The sequence below is a fragment of the Eretmochelys imbricata genome, chromosome 2 (genome assembly GCF_965152235.1).
Source record: "Eretmochelys imbricata isolate rEreImb1 chromosome 2, rEreImb1.hap1, whole genome shotgun sequence".
In the NCBI taxonomy this organism is placed as follows: domain Eukaryota; kingdom Metazoa; phylum Chordata; order Testudines; family Cheloniidae; genus Eretmochelys; species Eretmochelys imbricata.
In genome coordinates, this window is record NC_135573.1 from 190,412,673 (window position 1) to 190,436,253 (window position 23,581).

At 39.9% G+C, this 23,581-nt stretch overlaps 1 protein-coding gene across 2 annotated transcripts in view; it reads left to right on the forward strand.

The window, feature by feature from the left end:
• The first annotated feature begins 48 nt into the window (after window positions 1-48).
• NPHP3 (nephrocystin 3) overlaps window positions 49-23,581 on the forward strand; it is a 53,378-nt gene continuing 29,845 nt past the window's right edge. For both annotated transcript variants that reach the window (XM_077811162.1, XM_077811163.1), the window contains exons 1-15: window positions 49-802; window positions 6,222-6,347; window positions 8,030-8,180; window positions 9,676-9,828; window positions 11,502-11,635; window positions 11,900-12,060; window positions 14,350-14,497; window positions 15,576-15,650; window positions 16,316-16,495; window positions 19,089-19,192; window positions 19,917-20,031; window positions 20,910-21,053; window positions 21,529-21,626; window positions 22,027-22,129; window positions 22,713-22,795. In XM_077811162.1, the coding sequence (XP_077667288.1) occupies window positions 449-802; window positions 6,222-6,347; window positions 8,030-8,180; window positions 9,676-9,828; window positions 11,502-11,635; window positions 11,900-12,060; window positions 14,350-14,497; window positions 15,576-15,650; window positions 16,316-16,495; window positions 19,089-19,192; window positions 19,917-20,031; window positions 20,910-21,053; window positions 21,529-21,626; window positions 22,027-22,129; window positions 22,713-22,795 (2,129 nt within the window). In that variant the 5' untranslated portion in view covers window positions 49-448. The remainder of the gene's footprint in view (window positions 803-6,221; window positions 6,348-8,029; window positions 8,181-9,675; window positions 9,829-11,501; window positions 11,636-11,899; window positions 12,061-14,349; window positions 14,498-15,575; window positions 15,651-16,315; window positions 16,496-19,088; window positions 19,193-19,916; window positions 20,032-20,909; window positions 21,054-21,528; window positions 21,627-22,026; window positions 22,130-22,712; window positions 22,796-23,581) is intronic.

Consider the following 23,581-nt stretch of genomic DNA (forward strand, 5'->3'; position numbering starts at 1 on the left):
GCCCTGTCCCGCCCCTTGCAGCGCTGCGGCTGCCCGAGACCCCGGGCTTGGGGGCACGGAGTCCCCGAGGCTATGGCTGGCTCCCCCCTGCCGAGGGGTGTTATTCATGCCACCCTGGGGAGCTGCTGCTGTCCCGTGGGCCCGCCCTAGACAGCGGGGCAGCCCGTCATTGCTCCCCTGGGTGGAAGTGGGGCTTGAAGCCAGTCTAGTTGGTAGGGACTGGTGGGGAGAGCCCGGGCAAGCCCCTGACCTGTGTGGGGAGCCCCACTGCCAGCCACTCCACCGGTGCACAGACACCACAGGCATGACCCTGGTATAAACTGCTAGAGGGACAGAACCAGTGACACGTGCCTGGCACCCATGCCTGGCTACTGGGTGACTCCAGCTGCCAAACCCATGGAGAAAGGGGAGCAGCAGTGAGGGCAGCATCCCAACCTGGCCCCCAACGATGGGGACAGCTTCCTCCCTGGTGAGCCCAGCGGGCACTGGCGGGGAGGTGATTGAGGACACTTATGGGGGAGGTGGTGGCGAAGCCTGTGAGATCCCAGTAGAGGTGAAGCCCAAAGCTCGCCTGCTGCGCAGTTCTTTCCGCCGGGTGGGTGCTTCGCGGCCTGGAGGCCTCATTGGGGCCAGCTTCAAATCCACTGCCTCAGTACAGGAGTTGGAGTGCATGGCGGAGTATGAGCGCCTGAAAAAAGAATATGAGATCTTCCGTGTCAGCAAGAACAACGAGGTGGCCTCTATGGTCAAGAAAGAAGCCAAGCTGGACCTGGAGAACAAGAGACTCCGGGCAGAGCTCCAGGTAACTAGCAATTCTACTGACCCACGCCATGGTTGATAGGGAAAGGGGTGGGAGGGAAGATCTCATCTTCTGAGGCAAATATTAGCTCCTGTCTAGCACTGTTCATCCTTACATCTCAAAGCACTTGATAAATTGAGTATCTCCATTTTACAGATGGGAAAACGGAGGGATAAAGAAGACAAGAGATTTGTCTAAAGTTGTTCAGGAAATGTGTCAAAACTGGGAACAGAACCCAGATCTCTTTCCACTACCCCATACGCCTTTTGAAATGGGGAATAGACCCCTCAACTATGGCTTTAGCATTGACCTCCTTCCTCCCAACTAGTCTCTTGGTGGAGAGCAGTCGAGGGTTCTTTATCTGCTCCTGTTCCCAGAATCTTCTGGACAAGCTGCCCACCTCCCAGTATTCTCCCGCCTACTCTGTGTGGAGCTGCTGAGTAGCACCCTTATAAAATTCTAGTTTTTAAATATAGCCTGGTAGAAACAAGATTCACAACTGCAGGCAAAATATTTCAGATCAAGATGGCATTTTTACATGGACAAATCAGCAACTAAAAAAAGAAATGGACAGTTAAAAAATGTGTTCAATTTCTTTACCTATGTTAATCTAGACATCTTTAATAAAAACTTAAAATTTTTATAATAAAATAAAACATCTAGTTTACTTTTCACCATTTAGACAATTGGTTTATTATTTGCGATATTTCCAGCTTGAACTGGTCAGTTTCACTTTTCTTTCCAGGTTTCTTCAGAGCCCCACTGAACTAAAAATGAAGTCAGTGGGGCTGCATTAGAGCACTGGAGTCTACTTGCACTATATGTATTTTATGACTTTAAAAACAAACTTTGTATTTGCGGATAATCTAAACCAGTGTTTCTCAAATGTGGCCACCATGGCTGCATGTGGCCACCAGGGGCTTTTCTTGCAGCCACAGCCTCCTGGGTGATGATGGGGGGTGTGGGGAGTAAACCTCCCCCAGGGCCACCAGCAGGGACTGGTCTCTGTCCCCTTCTGGAGCCACAAACATGTAGGAGTAAGCAGCCAGCGTGAATTCCCCACCTTCCTGGGAACAGTGGGGCTCGGCTTCAGGCTTAAGCCCGGGGGTGGGGGTACAGGCTCTGGCCGTGTGGCAGCAGGCTCCATCCCACAGCTGCAGGGCTCCAGGATCACCCCCTGCACATCGCCCCTGGCCCTCGCTGCCTCCTCCAGTCCCCATCTGTGCACCAGGGCCCCAGGCTCTTGCTCTGGACTCACCTCCCCCATCTTCCCTGACTCCCATCTATCTATCCCCCTTTCACCCCTTGGCCCCACTACCCACTTCCCCATCCAGGGCTTAATTTGTCCCCCAGCTTACCGGGGCTGAGTATGTCTGCTGTGAAAAGTGATATTTTATTAATATCACTTTTCACAGCCTCCCAGCTAGCTAGCAAGTCTGCTGTAAAAGTGGTATTAACAAATATACAAAATGTCACTTTTCACAGCAGACTTACTAGCTAGCAAGTCTAATAAAAAAGCAACCAAAAAAAGCAAAACATGCAAAGCACCTTATTGTGTTTCTATTCTGTTTAGGTCCAGTAATGAGTAGACAACTGTACATTATTTTTAATTATTGAGTCTGCAATAAACCCCTACATAAATAAATTACAATGATTTGGACATGTATATGCACATATTTATTTGTTTTTTCTAAAGTTATTAAGTATTTTAGGAAAAATTGTCAGAGCAGCCACCAGCAAGAGTTGGTGGCCACATTCTGAGGCCACCCAAAAATTTGTTGCAAGAACCCCCGAGCACTATACCCAGATGTACAGACACTCTTTTCTCAACCTGTGTATTATATAATTTTAACATTAGCTTTAATAAAAATGTTAAATATTTTGTTTGTCATTCATGATAAGATTGCACTGATTTGTGTTCCAACACTGCAATGCAATGTTTAAATCTAAACAAACAAAAAACCAAACAAAAACTTCTTCATTGAATTAAGAGTTGTAAAAGGGCTATTGCAGCAAAACTATTGAATTTGCTCTCTAAACTCAGGTTTCAGAGTAACAGCCGTGTTAGTCTGTATTCGCAAAAAGAAAAGGAGTCCTTGTGGCACCTTAGAGACTAACCAATTTATTTGAGCATGAGCTTTCGTGAGCTACAGCTCACTTCATCAGATGCATACCGTGGAAACTGCAGCAGACTTTATATATACACAGAGAATATTAAACAATACCTCCTCCCACCCCACTGTCCTGCTGGTAATAGCTTATCTAAAGTGAGCAACAGGTTAGGCCATTTCCAGCACAAATCCAGGTTTTCTCACACTCCACCCCCCACACAAATTCACTCTCCTGCTGGTGATAGCCCATCCAAAGTGACAACTCTTTACACAACGTGCATGATAATGAAGTTAGGCCATTTCCTGCACAAATCCAGGTTCTCTCACTCCCTCACCCCCCTCCAAAAACCCACCCCCATACACACACAGACTCACTCTCCTGCTGGTAATAGCTCATCCAAACTGACCACTCTCCAAGTTTAAAACCAAATTAAACCAGAACATCTGGGGGGGGGGGGGTAGGAAAAAACAAGAGGAAATAGGCTACCTTGCATAATGACTTAGCCACTCCCAGTCTCTATTTAAGCCTAAATTAATAGTATCCAATTTGCAAATGAATTCCAATTCAGCAGTTTCTCGCTGGAGTCTGGATTTGAAGTTTCTTTGTTTTAAGATAGCGACCTTCATGTCTGTGATTGCGTGACCAGAGAGATTGTAGTGTTCTCCGACTGGTTTATGAATGTTATAATTCTTGACATCTGATTTGTGTCCATTTATTCTTTTACGTAGAGACTGTCCAGTTTGACCAATGTACATGGCAGAGGGGCATTGCTGGCACATGATGGCATAAATCACATTGGTGGATGTGCAGGTGAACGAGCCTCTGATAGTGTGGCTGATGTTATTAGGCCCTGTGATGGTGTCCCCTGAATAGATATGTGGGCACAATTGGCAACGGGCTTTGTTGCAAGGATAAGTTCCTGGGTTAGTGGTTCTGTTGTGTGGTATGTGGTTGTTGGTGAGTATTTGCTTCAGGTTGCGGGGCTGTCTGTAGGCAAGGACTGGCCTGTCTCCCAAGATTTCTGAGAGTGTTGGGTCATCCTTTAGGATAGGTTGTAGATCCTTAATAATGCGTTGGAGGGGTTTTAGTTGGGGGCTGAAGGTGACGGCTAGTGGCGTTCTGTTATTTTCTTTGTTAGGCCTGTCCTGTAGTAGGTAACTTCTGGGAACTCTTCTGGCTCTATCAATCTGTTTCTTTACTTCCGCAGGTGGGTATTGTAGTTGTAAGAAAGCTTGACAGAGATCTTGTAGGTGTTTGTCTCTGTCTGAGGGGTTGGAGCAAATGCGGTTGTATCGCAGAGCTTGGCTGTAGACGATGGATCGTGTGGTGTGGTCAGGGTGAAAGCTGGAGGCATGCAGGTCGGAATAGCGGTCAGTAGGTTTCCGGTATAGGGTGGTGTTTATGTGACCATTGTTTATTAGCACTGTAGTGTCCAGGAAGTGGATCTCTTGTGTGGACTGGACCAGGCTGAGGTTGGTGGTGGGATGGAAATTGTTGAAATCATGGTGGAATTCTTCAAGGGCTTCTTTTCCATGGGTCCAGATGATGAAGATGTCATCAATGTAGCGCAAGTAGAGTAGGGGCTTTAGGGGACGAGAGCTGAGGAAGCGTTGTTCTAAATCAGCCATAAAAATGTTGGCATACTGTGGGGCCATGCGGGTACCCATAGCAGTGCCGCTGATCTGAAGGTATACATTGTCCCCAAATGTGAAATAGTTATGGGTAAGGACAAAGTCACAAAGTTCAGCCACCAGGTTAGCCGTGACATTATCGGGGATAGTGTTCCTGACGGCTTGTAGTCCATCTTTGTGTGGAATGTTGGTGTAGAGGGCTTCTACATCCATAGTGGCCAGGATGGTGTTATCAGGAAGATCACCGATGGATTGAAGTTTCCTCAGGAAGTCAGTGGTGTCTCGAAGGTAGCTGGGAGTGCTGGTAGCATAGGGCCTGAGGAGGGAGTCTACATAGCCAGACAATCCTGCTGTCAGGGTGCCAATGCCTGAGATGATGGGGCGCCCAGGATTTCCAGGTTTATGGATCTTGGGTAGTAGATAGAATATCCCAGGTCGGGGTTCCAGGGGTGTGTCTGTGCGGATTTGATCTTGTGCTTTTTCAGGAAGTTTCTTGAGCAAATGCTGTAGCTGCTTTTGGTAACTCTCAGTGGGATCATAGGGTAATGGCTTGTAGAAACTCGTGTTGGAGAGCTGCCGAGCAGCCTCTTGTTCATATTCCGACCTATTCATGATGACAACAGCACCTCCTTTGTCAGCCTTTTTGATTATGATGTCAGAGTTGTTTCTGAGGCTGTGGATGGCATTGCGTTCCGCATGGCTGAGGTTATGGGGCAAGTGATGCTGCTTTTCCACAATTTCAGCCCGTGCACGTCAGCGGAAGCACTCTATGTAGAAGTCCAGTCTGCTGTTTCGACCTTCAGGAGGAGTCCACCTAGAATCCTTCTTTCTGTAGTGTTGGTAGGGAGACCTCTGTGGATTAGTATGTTGTTCAGAGGTATTTTGGAAATATTCCTTGAGTCGGAGACGTCGAAAATAGGATTCTAGGTCACCACAGACATGAAGGTCGCTATCTTAAAACAAAGAAACTTCAAATCCAGACTCCAGCGAGAAACTGCTGAATTGGAATTCATTTGCAAATTGGATACTATTAATTTAGGCTTAAATAGAGACTGGGAGTGGCTAAGTCATTATGCAAGGTAGCCTATTTCCTCTTGTTTTTTCCTACCCCCCCCCCCCCAGATGTTCTGGTTTAACTTGGTTTTAAACTTGGAGAGTGGTCAGTTTGGATGAGCTATTACCAGCAGGAGAGTGAGTCTGTGTGTGTATGGGGGTGGGTTTTTGGAGGGGGATGAGGGAGTGAGAGAACCTGGATTTGTGCAGGAAATGGCCTAACTTCATTATCATGCACATTGTGTAAAGAGTTGTCACTTTGGATGGGCTATCACCAGCAGGAGAGTGAATTTGTGTGGGGGGTGGAGTGTGAGAAAACCTGGATTTGTGCTGGAAATGGCCTAACCTGTTGCTCACTTTAGATAAGCTATTACCAGCAGGACAGTGGGGTGGGAGGAGGTATTGTTTCATATTCTCTGTGTATATATAAAGTCTGCTGCAGTTTCCACGGTATGCATCTGATGAAGTGAGCTGTAGCTCACGAAAGCTCATGCTCAAATAAATTGGTTAGTCTCTAAGGTGCCACAAGGACTCCTTTTCTCTAAACTCAGTAGCTGAAAAATATGCTAAAACTTTATAGCAATAATAATTTTCTTTCAGAGAAATCATATATTAAATATTTTCAGGCTCTTCAGAAAACTTACCAGAAAATACTTAGAGAGAAAGAAAGTGCTTTAGAAGCCAAATATCAAGCCATGGAGAGAGCTGCTACATTTGAACACGACCGAGACAAAGTCAAGAGACAATTCAAGGTAAGCATCTTCACTTTATCCCCCAGGAAAATGACCAAGAAAATCCCTCAGTGAACTCTCTCTGGGTAGGTTCTGCCTAGATGCAGATGTCTGCTGATATGAAACTCATTGTAGGTCCAGGGCCTTAATCCACTATTTACTCCAAATTAATCATACCAAAATTTACCTGTAGAAATGTTTTTTAATAACATTTAGTCTTAGTGGAAAATAATGCTTTTGAAAATGGAAAGGAGAAAAGTTACTGTTGCTCAACATCCTGGCACCTTCTGTGCCATTTCATCAGCTTTTGCCAATTTCACACCTAGAAGGGGCAAGGAACATGCAGATCAGAAGTTATGTTACATGATGTTATAAAGAAAAATAAATTGTAGGCTCACTGACTTTGGTTATTTCTCAGTAATGCTTATATTTAATTTTTTAATGTTCAACATTTTTAGTTTTTATTAAAAAAATACCCCCTGTGCCAGCTATTGGCACATCTCTTTGTGCTACTAAAATACAAGAGCCAAGTGAAGATAAAAGCCATAATATTTTTGCATTAGGGTGACTTGAAATGCTTATTAATTGCCAAGCTTTTGATTTTCCCCTCCTGCAGCTGATCCCACTGCTAGCACCCAGAATTAGACAGTGAATGCATTTCTCTGCACTGTTTTAGGGCTTGCCAATATGATCAACTGTAGCAGAGGAAATGTTTTGGTAGATAAGTAAGGCAAGGATTGCTTTCAAAGAGTTTTGTTTTAAATTGTATTTGTAATTAAGTCTACAGATCTCTTGTATACGCTTGGGATCTTAAGTACTTAGTTTTGATCAAAGACCAAGCTCGTTAATCAGTTTTAGCTTGTGATAGTAATATTGTATATATAAGACAATTCCAGATATCTGGTCTCTGTATTTTAAACTACTTAAATTAAAGGTGTATAGCTGTCAGTACAACAATCCACAGTAAGATAATATACGTCCATTCAAAAAATAATAGGGAAATCTTTGAGAACAAATTATAGTTTTGTTGCTGAAAAAAGCTGGCTTTTCTTAAAACTAAGTTAAAAACCATGGATATTACTTATGAGGTTATTTTAGTACTGTCCATCCCAAACATTCAAAAATCATGAGTCAGTAACCCCAAAATCATGGCATTGATTTAAAAATCATGATTTAAAAATAATATAAATGTTGGATTCCTTTATTCGCCTTCTGATTTTGAGAGAATGGGTTGCACTTGGGATGTTGTGAAGGCCAAGACTATAACAGGATTCAAAAAGAACTGGACAAATTCAAGGAGGATAGAGCTATCAATGGTTATTAGCCAGGATGGGCAGGGATGGTGTCCCTAGCCTCAGTTTGTCAGAAGCTGGGAATGGGTGACGGGATGGATCACTTAATGATCACCTGTTCTGTTCATTCTCTCTGAAGCATCTGGCATTGGCCACTGTTGGCAGACAGGATACTAGGCTAGATGGACCTTTGGTCTGACCCAGTATGGCCGTTCTTATGTTCACTTGGGTCACATTTTCAAGTCTTTCTCTACCACAGCGAGGGCTCAAATCTCACTTTTTTTTTAATGACAGCAGATCACATGAATTCAGGAGCTGGGGCTATAGATCAAACATCAAATTTCACAAGACTTGTGATAAAATAGTAAGAGTTGGCTTTATACTTTAAAAAAAATCCTTTCCTTTTTCTAGATTTTCAGGGAAACTAAGGAAAATGAGATTCAGGATTTACTGAGGGCCAAACGAGAGCTGGAAACAAAACTTCAGAGACTGCAAGCCCAAGGGATCCAAGTCTTCGATCCCGAAGAGTCTGATTCAGATGACAATTGCACAGAAGTTACTGGTAAGAATTCCATTTCCTACTTTCAGCAAGCGAATAAAAAAAGATTAAATTTTATGAAGTATAGCAAAAGAAAATATATATGCACTATAGATTGTGAGGCTTTATAATGCAAGTTTTAAAAGCACAAAGACATATTGTATGAAGGATAAAAACAGTTTACAATTTAAATTGTGTTTTTTTTAAGTCTGTGGAGGCCCTAAACAAATTAGCCATTTTTGGTGATTCCATTTATATTTATAGTGCTCCATATTCTAAAAAAACACCTTGACTTTCTACCTTCCCTGAACCTTTCTGCTTTTCTTGTATTTTCATTGTGAGTTTCCTGCTGTCTGATCTCATTTTCTCAAGTCTAGAGGTTATGTTCCAGTTGGGCATATCAGCCCCATATAACCCATCAGAACAGAAAATGAAGAAAATTGGAAACCTACGCAGAATGTCAAATTGGAATTTGACAGGGGGGATCAGTTTTGAACAGCCTTAATCTTTAACAACACTGGATATTTAGCGGTTATAAGCATTCAGTCTCCTGGTTTTACATCTGATCCAAAACATGGCATCTCCATCAGCACAGTGCCCATTAGTACCATGTCATGGTATTGGTTAGATACAGACTAGGGATCACCAGCATCACTTCCTGCAACACTTGGGTTTTCCCTTGAAGTCCAGTGTCCCGTGCTATTACATCTGACCCTGCTTTGCTAACAAGATGTGACACAAATCACAGCTGAAGTGGCTGAATAACCTTCAGAACTAGAAATGTTTCATAGTGCTATGTATGGCTCTGATTCTGCAAAGCACTTATGCACGTGCTAAATTCTAGTGACACTAGTGACATTCTTGATTTTAACGGGCTTATGATTCCTACCTCTTCCCCATGTATATTTTCTCCCTTCTTCTTTTATATTCCTTCTTATTTGTGTTTTATACTTCCTCATCCCTCCTTTAAAAATCTTTCTTAACTTATTTTCATTTTTTTCTTCAAAAATTTGAATTTAGTGGTCTTGAAAGTGATAGATTAGTAAGCAATGGTGTAATCCAAGGATAATATGAGAAGTTAACTATAAAGCTTTTCCACCCAACTAAGAAATGTATTTCACTTCTGACCTGCAACACTTTTCTGCTCCTTAGGTCTGGGTCTTTCTTAAACAGAGACTGTCAACAGTGTGGTGACTTTGTGACGTGCACAAATGACTACAGTAAAACTATGAAACTCTTCCTTATAGGTGACCTAATACAGCATTTGAAACCAATGATGGCGTCCTCAGTTTTGAGAGACCCATGTACTAACATGCTCTGTTACTATTTCTTTAGTAGCGTGGCTTCTCAGTAACAGTGAGGGAGTGCAGATTTAAAACCACATTAGACAAAGCAGTGAGCGAAACTGCTAAGGGAGAAGAATTTCAATTAGTGGCATTTGTCAGCCAATTTTAACTGAAGTGTTTAGGTTTGATAATGTATTTCATTTAGTGAAAATCAGTTTGTATTTACTTTTAAGCTACTGGAGCCCAATCTGAATATTGGACTGGTGGAGTGTTGGGAAGTGAGCCATCTATGGGTAGTATGATGCAACTTCAGCAGTCTTTCAGAGGGCCCGAGTTTGCTCATAGTTCCATAGATGTGGAAGGACCATTTGCGAACATAAACAGAGGTAAGCAACTCGTGTTTGTCTGCTAAGCGGGTTTAACAAGTGGCTGTTTACATACAAGTACTGTTTACCTTGGAGGTCTTTTGTATCCATTCTTATCCCCCGTTAAGGGATTTACTGTATCTGTCACTCCATATTTTCCTTTGAATGACTGCTTTTTATAAAAATAAAATGAAAGTATAGCTAAGACACGCCTAATGGTGTTTAATATTTTTACTGCTAATAATATGTGCAGCAGTATTCTTAGGTAATGACAGTGAATCTGAATGCTTCAGAGTAAATATACCAAATACCAATTTATTGCCTGGGGGGGGCTCAAGAAAAGGCTTTAGATGACCCTGCTTTGAATAACATAACCAAGAAAAATGTATTTTAAATGTGATTTATTTTAGCCTGACATAGTCCCTGTATCTTGTCTGATTTTTGCCTTATTTTTCAAATAATTTCAAATATTTTTCAAACTGCTCAGATCCTTCGGCACATAGGCCACATGCATGATGTCACAAACCATGCCCCCTCTCCTTCACCTTTGCATAGGAAGACCCTTCCAGGCAGAATCCCATTGACTTAAATGGAACTCTCCATGACTTTGAGGGTTCATCCACACAGATCCAATTGCATGATCAGGACCTATGCATGCTGAATTACATTTGTACTATGGGAAAGATTATCACTGATTTCCCTATCAATTCCAGTATTTTGTAGTTAGTAACAACACTTTCTAATTTGGCTTGCCTCACTACCTTAATCTCAATACTAGCCTGTGACACAGACTCAGTTCAAATTAGTTACTCAGACAAGTAACGTATCATCCTTAACTTTGAGTTTCTCTGTATATGTCACTTTGCAACACCACTTTACTGCTAGTGAAAGGTCACTTTTTGACATTTTCAGGAGACAATTAGTAACTCACTAGTCAGCTTATCAGAAAAATGGTGTTTTATATTTCAAAATACACTTGCAGGAATTTACAAGATTATAGTGAGCTATTAGAGATCTCATAAAAATACAAAATTACACACAAAATTACCTTTCAGTAATGCTAAAGTGTTAAGACTTTCACATGTCAAGTAGCTTCCTTGAAACTGCTCAGAACATAGGTAATGTTAGCCTACAAAATGAGAAGCTAAGAAAAGAATTAGCTTTAAAGCTTTCTGTGATAAGCTGAATTGACATACAGCATACACATGGAGAACAATGCAGTTTATCTAAAGAAGAATTATGCTACCTATTAGTTCACCAACATTTGTTAGCTTAGTATATTTACAATTAATTTTAAAGCAGCAGTATTTTACTAACAATTGCTTAGTTAGGCATTTAATTATATGGGCATCTTTATTACTTCTGTTAGAGAATTTAATTTTTTTGTATGAAAGCCATCAGCTTGACATTTTGGCTAAATTTCACAAACACTTATTTTAAAAGAAACATAATAGGTATGTAATGTGAATGTATTTAACATTCTGCTGTTTTGTTTTGCTATATTTTATAATTTTGCATATTATTTAAATCTAACTTTTAATTAGATCTGAAGTATTTTGTGATATATTAGTATGAAAGATACTCTATAAAATGAAGTTTATTATTTCCTTAGGGTGTGTTAAGAGAGCATTGATGCAAACTGTTATATGATGTAACAAGATAAGGAGACCTGTGGTTTTGTATATTGTTTGCAGATGACTGGGATGCTGCTATTGCCAGTTTATTGCAGGTCACTCCACTGTTTTCCCACTCTCTGTGGAGTAACACAGTAAGGTGCTATCTCATAAATACAGATGAGACTCAACCTGAGGTGGACATCTTCATTCGGGTGAGAACAGCACAAAAGTTATGTTAGTTAATCATTCATTTAAGGTTCTCTATTTTTCTCCTCTAATACTTGTTCATCAAAACTCTGTGGTAGTTCTTAAAAAGTTTAGGAGTCAGATCTTGATCCCATTGAAATGAGTGGGCGTTTTGTTATGGATTTCAATGGAAGAAAGTTTATATTGAAAATAAATTGTGGTTTATTAATAGGTCCTTATTGAAATGCATAATTAATAATAAAGGTCAATTTATTTAAATTTCCTTTCAGAACTACTCACCAAAACTTCAAAGAATATGTGAAACAATGGGGTACTTCTTTCAAGTTGTTCATTTTCCAGTAGAAAATGGAAATCATTTCCAGGCTGTGAGAAAATGGGAAATTGAGAAAAGTTCCTTAGTCATTTTGTTCATACATTTAACTTTGCCAAGGTAAGTTAATAGTTTTGCAGATTGACAAAGCAAAGAGAAACTGATAATTTATGTATAACACATAGCTTATTAACATGTATGCAGTGTTCCACTTACAGCATTTCTTAAGCTAGTTTCTTCTAACAAATCTTCCTTCAGACTTTAGATTTTCTAGCACAGACAGTTAAGAGAAAGCAGCTTCTTTCTGAGGTTTCCCTGTTCCTGTGGCTCTAGATTCTGTTAAAATACAACATAAAAGAGCCATAAGAATATGCAAATTTCTTGCTTTCCAAGAACAGCTTTCTGCTGTTCCTAGTGATAGAATCATAGAAATTAGAGATGGCATGTGTGAACATGCTCTGTGTGTTTTATTTGCTTATCTGTCTAGTCACCTGCCTATATTACCTGTTTTATTTGGTTGCATATTCTTTTTGTCTCTCTAACTTACTTCTCGGTTAATTTCCTGGCTCTTCAGTGCAGAGTCTTGCCCTAGCCTGTTGTGATGTAATTTACTAAATCCATGATATTTTATAACAACTGGTAATGCAGTGCTTTTCACTTGTGCAGTGAATAATTGGTCGTCTTACTAGAAGAAAAATAATTTTCTAAACCAAAAGTATTGACTTAAGGATAATGTTACAATTCAGTTGTTTCTATTTTGCAGCTTGGAATTTTTTTCTTTTTGGCTGTATACCATGAAGGAGGAAGAAAAGAGGGATTAGAAGTGAAAACACTAAATAATGGGCATAGAGTCGTCATTTTCAATTTGTCCTTATACAGTTGAACAGCCATTTTGATAATCTCTGCCAGGATATTGTCTGACCCATAATCTTATTAGCAAGGGGCCAGGAACAGTTTAGTTTTTGGCCTTTTAATGAACTATGACATTACTACATTAAGTGTCTGAAGTTTAGCTGCCTTTGGAGTTGAGTGAGGATTGGGGAAGAAAGCTGGAAATGAATAAATTGATTCATATGGAACTCTGTCAGCTTTGGTCAGGAACTTGGGATGAGGCTTCTCTAGCTTTTTGAGTCTGCTAAGAGAAAGAGCAACATATAGAACATCATTCAGGAATGTGTCCCTCTCCTAAACAAAAAAAGGTACCTACAGTGTCTGTTGTTATGTGCCATTGAAATGTTACACAAGGGGTTAGGTTTTGAATCCTGACGATTTTCCTTTTGCCATTTTGCTAGCACCCTGGTTCAGATGTGGGGGTGTCTAGCCTATAAACTAAATATCTGACTAAAAAAGGGTTTTTTTGCTAATGGGCAAAAAGGCTAATTAACAACTTGCTAATTGATAATACTGCTGACTAACTAATGCTAGCACTGTGTGCAAAGCAGCAGGCTGACAGAGACACTGCAGGGGTTCCATCTTGCTGGCACAGGTGGTAAAAAAAGAACTGAGGGAAAATTGGGTCTGCTCTGCCCTTTATGTCCTTGGAGAAGTGGGGGCAATGCAAAGACACTGAGAGCATTTCTGGCCCTACTGACATTGCTGGCCAAAAAAATCCAATCTTGTGTACATGGGCCACATGTGCACCAAGAGTGGAATCCATGTGGACAATACAGCTCAGAGAAGAATGAGACCTTCCTGACAACAATATTAATTTAAATAGTTTCTTGTACAAAAAGTGAAATTAAGATTATAATGCCTCATGTGTGGAAGATTACACCTATCTGCTAGTTTGTCTCCCTGATGCTGGCTCTCTGTGTAGCATAATAGATTCACAAGGCAGAACTTTCAAGAATAAAGACAGATATTCCTTCACACACATACAGGTACAGTGCATTGTTCAGATTCAAGTTGTGAGTGTAAATTGTCCATTTTGGTGAGCCTTAACTAAGGTCCTGAACCCTAAAGTTTTCCCTTTGACTTTAGGGAGCAGGATAGGGCATTCAAATAATTGATGACAGTGCATCAATATTTTTTACATTTGTTAATAATGACTTGTGACTCTATTCTTATGTGTATGAAAACCTAATGCAGAACTATTACTGTTTAATCTGAGTACCAGTATGATGAGAGGGTTTGTAGAAAATAGACTTCTGAATTAAAAAAGCAATCATGTGTAAATCTGCTACAGAAAGAATCTTAATATCGTGAGTACAATTAGCAACCTGAGAACTTTTCTCCATTTTCCTGGCCCAGACGTTGGATATCCTCTGTTTCAATGTCTGGCTGCCTTCATGGTAAAAGGTGTGCCCTTTCAATTAGATTTTGCGTGAAACCCATCCTTGGAGCTTATGTTGATTAAACTGCGTACTGCAACAGTGTATTATAGCTCAAGACTGCTGATTTCCAATCTAGCTGTTTGCTGGAGGACTGTGAAGAAGCCTTATTGAAAAATCCTGAAGGAAAGCCCCGGCTGATTTACCGCAGAATAGAAGATGGCAAAGTCAGCTCAGACCCTGTGCAGCAGTTAACTGAGCAAGTTTGTTATGTGAACAAAGCAAAGGTACAACATGTAGAAGGTTGTTATGTTTCAGAGATTTGTTGTCCTCTTATTTTGTAGCATAATACTTGTAACCTCAGATATTACAACGCATGTTTTGTTATGGACATCTTTTGTGAACAGGTGTATGGTGTTGAATTTTATGAAATTGTAGATTTAAAAAATTGAGCACTGTGCCTGTACAGAAACTTGAACAAAGTTTTATTCTCAGCTGCGCAGGGGGGTGCGACTGAGCAGAATTTGGCTCTAAATTTCTTACAGAATCCTTATGAAAAAATCCTATAATATTTAATAGAAAAGAACTGTTCTGTATTATTTTGGATCATCCTCTGGGAAAATACAACCCTGCTATAGAATTTGGAATGATTTTTAAAAATGTATATACAAGTGGCATTCTCTGTTTAAATTCTATGCTATACTCTAATTCCTATAGAATACTATGAACTTTTTATATGCTAAATCCCTATTACATTTTACAGGACTTTCCAGTTAGAGAAATAATCTAACCACATCATTAATAGTACATTTTCCTGTATTGTTTTTTTGGATATCATCAAAACAAAGGAACTCTGATTCAAAGTCCCCTCCTCCTCCTGCCTGTGGGTTGACTACTCAAATAAGGAAAAGAACAACAAACAAATAATCCCCTGAAGCGTACTCAGGCTCTGCTTGAGTACACTCTCTTGGCGGCCAACTTCCCTTGGAAGATGACTTCTTCTTACAGGCACCTTTATTAGCAATGAAATGCAGCTGCCTTAGTAAATCATTATCCAGATGTCCTCTCTTAGCTTCCCTGAGCTGAGAGAGGAACCCTCCTGGGTCCTAGCTCATCCTTAAGCCTTCTTATCCACTGCCAAAGTATCTTTGGTGAGGTGGAAGCATCTCATTTTTAAATGAAATTCTGTCTTACAGTGCCAGAGGCTAAGCCTCCAAAGTAGTTTTCATTTTGAAAGGTGGCGAATGTTGTTCTGGAAAGAATATAAGCTTTGGATATATTTTAAATCTACATGCCTCAGTAACTGCATCTGTGTTTAATAGTCAATCCCAGAGTTGCTTCATATTTTGTCATTAACTTTTTCAGCTCATTGATCACATGGGAGGAGTGGAAGAAGGAGCGTATGAAACTTATAATTGTGTGGAAAAGATAATTAAACAGGTAGAGTGCATGATGCTGTGTATTCCACATGAGAGGCTACTTTGCGCATTCCTGCTTACAATTTGAATGGTAGGCTCTGGGGCAGTGCCATCCATGGCTTTACAAAATTGCCATATTGCCAGTATTCTGCAAGCACTGTAGTAAATCCACGGTCTATTTAATAATCTATTTATATTCACTACAAATGAGTGATGTTTTGTCATAATTCAAAGGCCTCCATATGTTTCAGCATTATTAATACCTGGAAGTAAGGAAAGCCACAACTGAATAAAATAGTTTAAGAACTATGTTACTGTAGGTAACCTCCATCATGGGGAAAACTGAAAGCAGCTTCTTGAGATCTCAATATAAAGCGTCACTAGGACTCATTTGGTCACATTCTCTGCTGGCGTACATGGGCACAGATCCATTGACACGAATAGAATTCACTCATCTACCCCAGAATTGTTACCTAAAGCGGGAAGGGATACAGTGCATAAAAACTGTCCTGTCCAGTGTGTGTCCGTATGGTATGCAGCCCATACCATATGGAATACATTTCATGCCACAAATGTAAGTCCAAAATGACATGTAAGCGGTGCCCACTGCCTAGTTGAAAGAATCTGGGGCAATGATAGCATATACTTTTAAGGAATAAGTTACAATGTGGTTTGTTTCTTACACAGGATATATTGGGCTGTGAAAGCACAGAAGTAGAAGGCAAGGATTTGGGTAATAAAGAGGAGTCCACTGCGCCTGAAGAGGAAGTTTTTGGAGATGTGCTGTGGGATGCACATGATGAACAAGAACAGATGGAAGCTTTCCAGCAGGCTTCTAACTCAACATGTGAACTAGGATTTGAAAAAGTAAGCAGATAGAAATGTCTATTGATTAAGGGAAATAAATGTCTCTGTTTCATGAGCAGCAATGATGCTGTTATATGGAAGGACCTATGTTTGAGAACAACCTTGGAGCTTTTACACCTTAGGCTAGAGGAGACCATATGTGTTAGACAGATGATATATTTAGTTTCTGGAACAATGCCAGTTATGTCTGTTTTAAAGTGTCATTGGTGAAGAAATGGTCCTTGTTTCTCCATTGGAGGAAATGTTGCCGTGATAGTATACTGTCTAGAAATAAGGGGTTCTCTTAGAGGGTGAGTAACACACCATACTTTGAAGTCTAAATGAAAGGCCTCAAACAGCTTTTTGAAGCAAATGAAAGCCCTGTGTCAATACAGAGAATTAGGTCTGTTGGAATTGGATTATGATAATGAAACATAGTCCACAATCTTAATGTCTCTGACTCTGTGTGAGAGAAAGACATAGTAAAATAAAAGGGTACTGAAATGCTCATTACTTCCTGGACTGCCTCACCTGTAAGCCCTTGTAAAACTAGGAGTCAAAAACAGATACACCTAGAAAGGGTTGAATTAATACATCTAGAGGAATCCGCGAAAAGTGTCTCTGGTGGGGAATTATGTTGCTGCTTGAATAAGTGGGTGTGCTTTCATGCTGTGCTGTGCGTCCCAGAGGAACTGGCTGACACTCTATGCTTGCGCCTCTTGGAGATGCAGCATGCACAAGCACAGCTCTGAGAAAGAGGGGCAAAGGTGGCTGTAAGCCATCGTTTTGTCCCTGGGATTTTGGGCTGATTGGGAACCAAAATGGCCCATGCTGTAATTTAAGAAGTCCAGGGGACTGCTCTAAATTACAGAAGCCCTCCCTGAACTGCCTTTGAACAGCTCGGCAACCTGGAGCTTCTCAAAATGGCCGTTGTACCATGCACTATGACCTCACCCCCTGTTTCAGGGCTTGCGAAGGGTCCTGTGTTAGCCCTGGTCTATCCACTTTTTTTGTACTGATTGAACTATTTCAGTTAAGGATATGAATTTTCTACTGAAGTAGTTAAATCAAGGTAACCCCTAGTTATAGCGGCATAAAGGTGCCTTATACCAGCGTAGCTGTTCCTCCACCCTTTATAGGAATAAGCTATACCATTCACCTAGAACTTCGTTCACACTAGGGGGTTGCACCACTTTAATAACATACGGGAATAGTTAAAGTTGTATAATTTCTTTGTTAGATACGATCTAAGTGAGCCAACAGCTGTCCTATGCAGTACCTGTACCGAGGGAACCCTGGCTCAGGGGCTTTTATGGCTCCTCTACACAGCCACAGCGCTCTCAGGGGCGAGGCCATCATGGGAGAGAATCTCTTCTATGGGGTTTTGGAATGCAAAATGTGTAATGATAGGGATCAAATGTGAGGAGTTAGTCCTGGAAAACTGTCCATCTCCCACTGGTAGATGTTGTGTCCCATACGTTATTGGCAAACCTGATACAGTCTGCTGTGCTGCCTCCAATAGAGATGAAAGCTGAACAGAGACAAGTTTGAATGCTGTTTTTCCAGTGAATTTGATTAACTTATTTTAGAAATGGAAATTAAAAAGTTAACACAGAGATAATTCCTTTTCTTAGAATTGTAAGGAATATGCTCTGCTATTCTTCATTCATATTATTCTGTACTTCTGGTTCTATAAGAATTTGTAGCTTCTAAAAATAGCCAGTTCCATATAATCAAGTGTAACTACTTGTAGCAGTAGGTGACACAGAATATTAGAACACTATCCTTTTATCCTTGGCTATCTATCTTAGTTATTTATGTGCCCACCATCAACATAGTATCTGAGTGCCTGTATTTATCCTCACAACACTCTGTGTGGCAGAGCTATTATCCTCATTTTAGAGATGGGTAACTGAGGCACAGAGAGGCTAAGTGACTTGCCCAAGGTCACACAGAGGTCTGTGGTGCAGCAGGGAATTAAACCTAATGCACTAACCACTGGACCATCCTTCCATGCTTGGAGGTCTACATTCAAATTTGCCTTGTCAGGGGCAAAATGGATTTTTGTCTCACTCTAGTCCCTAATGGACATTTGCTCACCTCATAAAACCACAACACAATAATTTAGTCCAGTTGGTAATACATTCTCATGAGACACAAGTCTGGAACACCACTGGGATCTGGCAGGCCAAGATTGCAGTGCATTAGCAGAGGTGCAGAGGGAATTGCATGCCTTCTTGTACTAGGTCTTACTGTACCAATGCCACTAGTCAGTCATATTTATTAGTACTGCAAATTCATCCCAAACTAATTTTTAAAAATTATTTTCTACTTTTAAACTTTTTATGGAAGAGGTATTAAATAGTAGTTTTTAGTGATTCTAGCACTTTCCATGCTTCCTTCCCCATTAAAAAAGCAACAACAAAACCACTTTGTTTCTATATCCATATATTTTGTTTTACTCTTAGTCCACTGACTACAATGGAACTAAACATTCTTAAAGTTAAGTATGTGCTTAAATATTTGGAGGATGCATTAATCAGTATATTAATTAATCAGGATATGTATTTCTTTAATACTGGAGCCCTTGTAACTTAAATTGTTCTGTTTGCAGTATTATGAACGTCTAAATGATCTAGTGGCAGCACCAGCACCCATCCCACCTCTTCTTGTGTCTGGAGGACCAGGCTCTGGCAAATCTCTTCTCCTGTCAAAATGGTATTTTTAAAAATGGTTAATATTTTTTTAAAATTACACTTCAAACAAGAACAGCACAACATTAGACGGTAGCAGGAGAAACCAGCATTAGAAAAATACTGAAGTTCCAAAAGCAACCCTCTAAAGTCTAGGCACCCGTTACAACCCACAGGGGAGAGTGCCACGGAGAACCCCAACTCAACTCCTACACAGGGAGCTGTGCACTGTTCTGAGAATGAGGGTGGTGGTGGTTACAACGGAAAATTTCACCTCCGCTAAGTGCCCCCGCTGAGGTAAATGGAAGGGAGGATCCAAATCCAGAAACCTATTGCAGAAATGCATCTTGCGGTCACTCATGATCTACAACAGAACCTACTGCCATAAAATAAACTGACAGTATTCCGATGAGTAACACTTGAATGCTGATGCCATCAGGGCATTCATTACCCACCCTTCCCCCAAGGATCTCCTCTTTTTGATGTTTTATCTTTGTAATCTGTGAATGTAGCAAGTACCTGAAAATCCCTCTAGTCCAGTGGAGATAAAAAGTGAAAATTCTGATGGAAAATATTTGATTATGGATGATTAATTTTCTGACTTATTTTATTATGTATATACTGCAGGTGCCAAGCTAAAATATATAATTACATTTGACAAATCTACAATAATATTTATTGGAAATAAGAATATATTTAGAAAAATGTGGGCTATTGGGAATGTGTGTGTGTTTTTTTTGCCCCAATAGGATTCAACTGCAACAGAAGCATTCACCAAACACGCTAATTCTCTATCACTTTGTTGGGAAGCCCTTGTCTGCCAGTTCAGAATCTGCACTAATAATTAAACGGCTTACTTTAAAGGTACTCTAGTTATTGTTTAGCACATGTAGCATTATTCATTGAGTGTGTGTGTGTGTGTGTGTGTGTGTGTGTGTGTGTGTGTGTTTGTGTGTGTATATACACATATGAATCTATTTAAAGTTCTTTTGGCCCTGTCTGTACCAAATCAGGGTGATACAGATGATGATTTCCGCATTTTGTTGAGTTGATAATATATCAGAAATATATTAAAATATCACCTCTGAGGCTTTTCATAATACATTGTTATCAATTATGATTCCACTGAAAAATATTGATGGTTTATAAAGAAAGCGACATAAGCTTCTTTTACTATTTCCTGCCATCTGGCCAAGGAAAGCAGCAGTTGGCATGTCTTTTGTCTATGCATTGAGAAACCTGAAGCTGCATTTGCCAGTTGGCACGCCACTATAGTTGGACTATTACTCTTCTATGTTAATTTGTTTTAGAAGTACGTGTCTGATATGTGTTGAATAAATGAGGGGCCTGATTCTGCCAAGATCTGGGCTCCCTTTATCTTCAAAAGAGGACACTCAGGGCTGCATAGTACTGAGCCCTTCAGAAAGATTAAATCAACTCTTCCCTGTGTTGTTAAAAATCTTCACATTTTTATTTGTACATTTTCCGCACTTCTTATTCCCCAGATGGTCCCATGGGATTTTTAACCTCACATTGTCCATCTAAAATTAAATACACAAGAACTTCAAAAAACATTCTCCTTTTTCTTAAATTCTTGCTCCTTATATGCAGTGAAGGGAAAACAACTTTGGATGGACTTGTTTGAAATCAGCTCCCCAGGAGTGAATGATTTTATCTTGTGTCCAACTCCCCTAAGCATTTCTTAAGATGCAATATTTTTATGCATGTTTATAATTTTGCAGCTCATGCAGCATTCTTGGTTAGTGTCACCTTTAACATTGGATCCAGCTAAGCTCTTGGAAGAGTTTCCTCGTTGGCTGGAAAAACTTACTGCTCGTCACCAAGGCAGCATTATCATAATTATTGACTCTATAGACCAAATACAGGTACATTTCCAACCTGCTTGGCCTTTACAAATGCAAAACAAACTTGGAGTGATATATGTAGAAAATAATTTGCAGTTTTACTAGATGAATTAAATTGTCATTTGTTTTATCCATAAAACGTGGTATTTATGGAATTTGCCAGAGTATGTTGCCTTTTGATTTGTCTCATTGCATTATCTGCGGGGGTGGGTCCAAAATTGTGGACTGATTTGTGGGTCGGGTCACGTATCCAATCTTTAGGTGGCGAGAGTCTACATGATACTACGCTAACTGCTTTACTTAAGTTGTCACCATGCTGCTGCACATAAAAAGGGGAATTTAGCTCTATATCAAAAATGTGGTCCTGAACAATTTTAAGAGAACAGAGGCGTTGGAAGATTGTTTTCACTGGGCTGAACAGTTAATGAGACGACGGTGATTTGTGGCATTTGTTTTTAATGAATTTTGAATTAATGCCCTGAAACTTGTTTTTAAGCAAGCTGAAAAACATATGAAATGGCTGATAGATCCACTGCCAGTGAATGTAAGGGTGATTGTATCTGTGAACGTGGAAACATGTCCGCAGGCTTGGAGGTACGTTGTTCTTTGAGGAGGTTTCAAATTAGCCTGGGTTTGAATATACTTATTATACATATAGATAGGTTGCAGAATAAAATCTGAGTCTGATTTTGTACCAACTGAAGTCAGTGGGAATTTTGGATTTTGATTTTCCCCATTAAAGGTGATATAGTGCATATTAAACATAGTCATGTGCACTTGCAGACTTCCAGTACTTTGATGTAGTCAGCCATCTTAGGGCAAGGTTAAAAATACAAATGTGACTTTGTATTATTAAAATTCTTTAACAGCAGAAGAGTGTAGTTTCAGATTTCTGCATTGACATCTTTTTTTCCCCGTCACATAGTTAGGTCTCTTTTCTTTCACATACTATTTTGCTGGATTTGAATGTAATTTTGTTCTCTCCCACTAAAAGGTTGTGGCCAACTCTTCATCTTGAGCCATTGAATTCTAAAGATGTGAAATGTCTCATTAGTGCAGAATGTAGCTGTGCAGATGTTAAATTGACCAACGAACAGGTATGTCTGTTGTAATTCTGTTGAAAGTATTTCACACTAGAGTCTAGTATAAATTTTATTGAAGATGTGGAAGAGTAAAATGAGCTGACAAAAGCTTATTTTTGTTAATGTTTCAATAGCCAGGAAAATGTGTTTTATTTAGTTAACGTATAGCCATTTTACACAGGATTTGGTGTAAATATTTTTATCCAGAGGCTGATAGCACCAAATTCAGATGGAATAGTATAAATTACTAGTAAGGGAACTATACTTTTACCCATCTTTCTGCAGACATGTCCTCCTGTTTTAGTATAATATGTAATTGCGGTAAAAATGCTTGGACATGTGAAAGGAAGACATTTTGAATCCTATCCATGGAGTCTGATCCTAACAAGATGTCGATCATATCCTGAGATGATGTAGCTCTCAGGAGGAAGCCTCCACTTATATATATCCCACTTAAAGAAAAAACACACAATGTTTTGTACACTAGTTATGTGCTTTTTTTAACATCCACAATCTGTGTTTTAGTGTCAAATCCTTAACTCTTCAAAGTGCTTAATATTACATTGGCTTATAATGTTTTTTTTAATACTTGTCTTAGGAGAAGAAACTTGAGAAACATTGTCGTTCTGCCACAACTTGCAATGCTTTGTATGTCACTCTTTTGGGCAAAATGATCGCTTGGTAAGTTGAGATGGCCTGACATTATTGTGTGAGTCTGTAGATTTTAAAAATACAAATTGCTTTATCAGCATATCAGAAAATGTTCAGTTGAAACAGAATTATTCTTTGTTGAGATGAAATTGCTTTAGCAGAAGAAAATAGAAAGTTATTTCCCCATTTATTATAAAAAAGAAAAGAAAACAGCACTATAAAGAATTAATGATCTATCCGATTTTGATGCTAAATATTTAGGTACCCACTGAATCTGAATATATGTATATGATCCTCTCCCTATTCTGAATCCAGGAACCAAATCCAGGTTTCTCTCCATCCTTTCGCTTCATTCTTCTTTTTGTAGCTGTCAGTCCCTTTATTCCCTTTTTAAATATTAATTGAGAAGTATTCCTTTTATTTTGAGAGGTGCTTTGTCTGTGGGCTGTTGGGTTTGCTGATGTGCCTGATGCTTTGCATCCTAGACTAAGTCTACACTGTGCTGCAGTGTAGACTATGGGGGTGTAAACTCCAGTGCGCACCAGAGTGCGGCGCTGTGACTGCCCCATGAGAATGCTGCTGTTAGTGTGCAGTAAAAGATACCTAGTGTGCGTTAACGTATTCCTCTTCAAACGGGTCTCTGTTAATGTGAACTAAGCACCTTTTAGTTTGCGCTAGCAGTGTCTACATGGGACAGTTACAGTGGAACACTTCACACCCACATAGTCCAAACTTTGGGGCCATGTAGATGAGCCCATAAGATTTTAAGACCAGGGGAGCACCACTATGATCCTCTGGTCTGACCTACTGCATAAT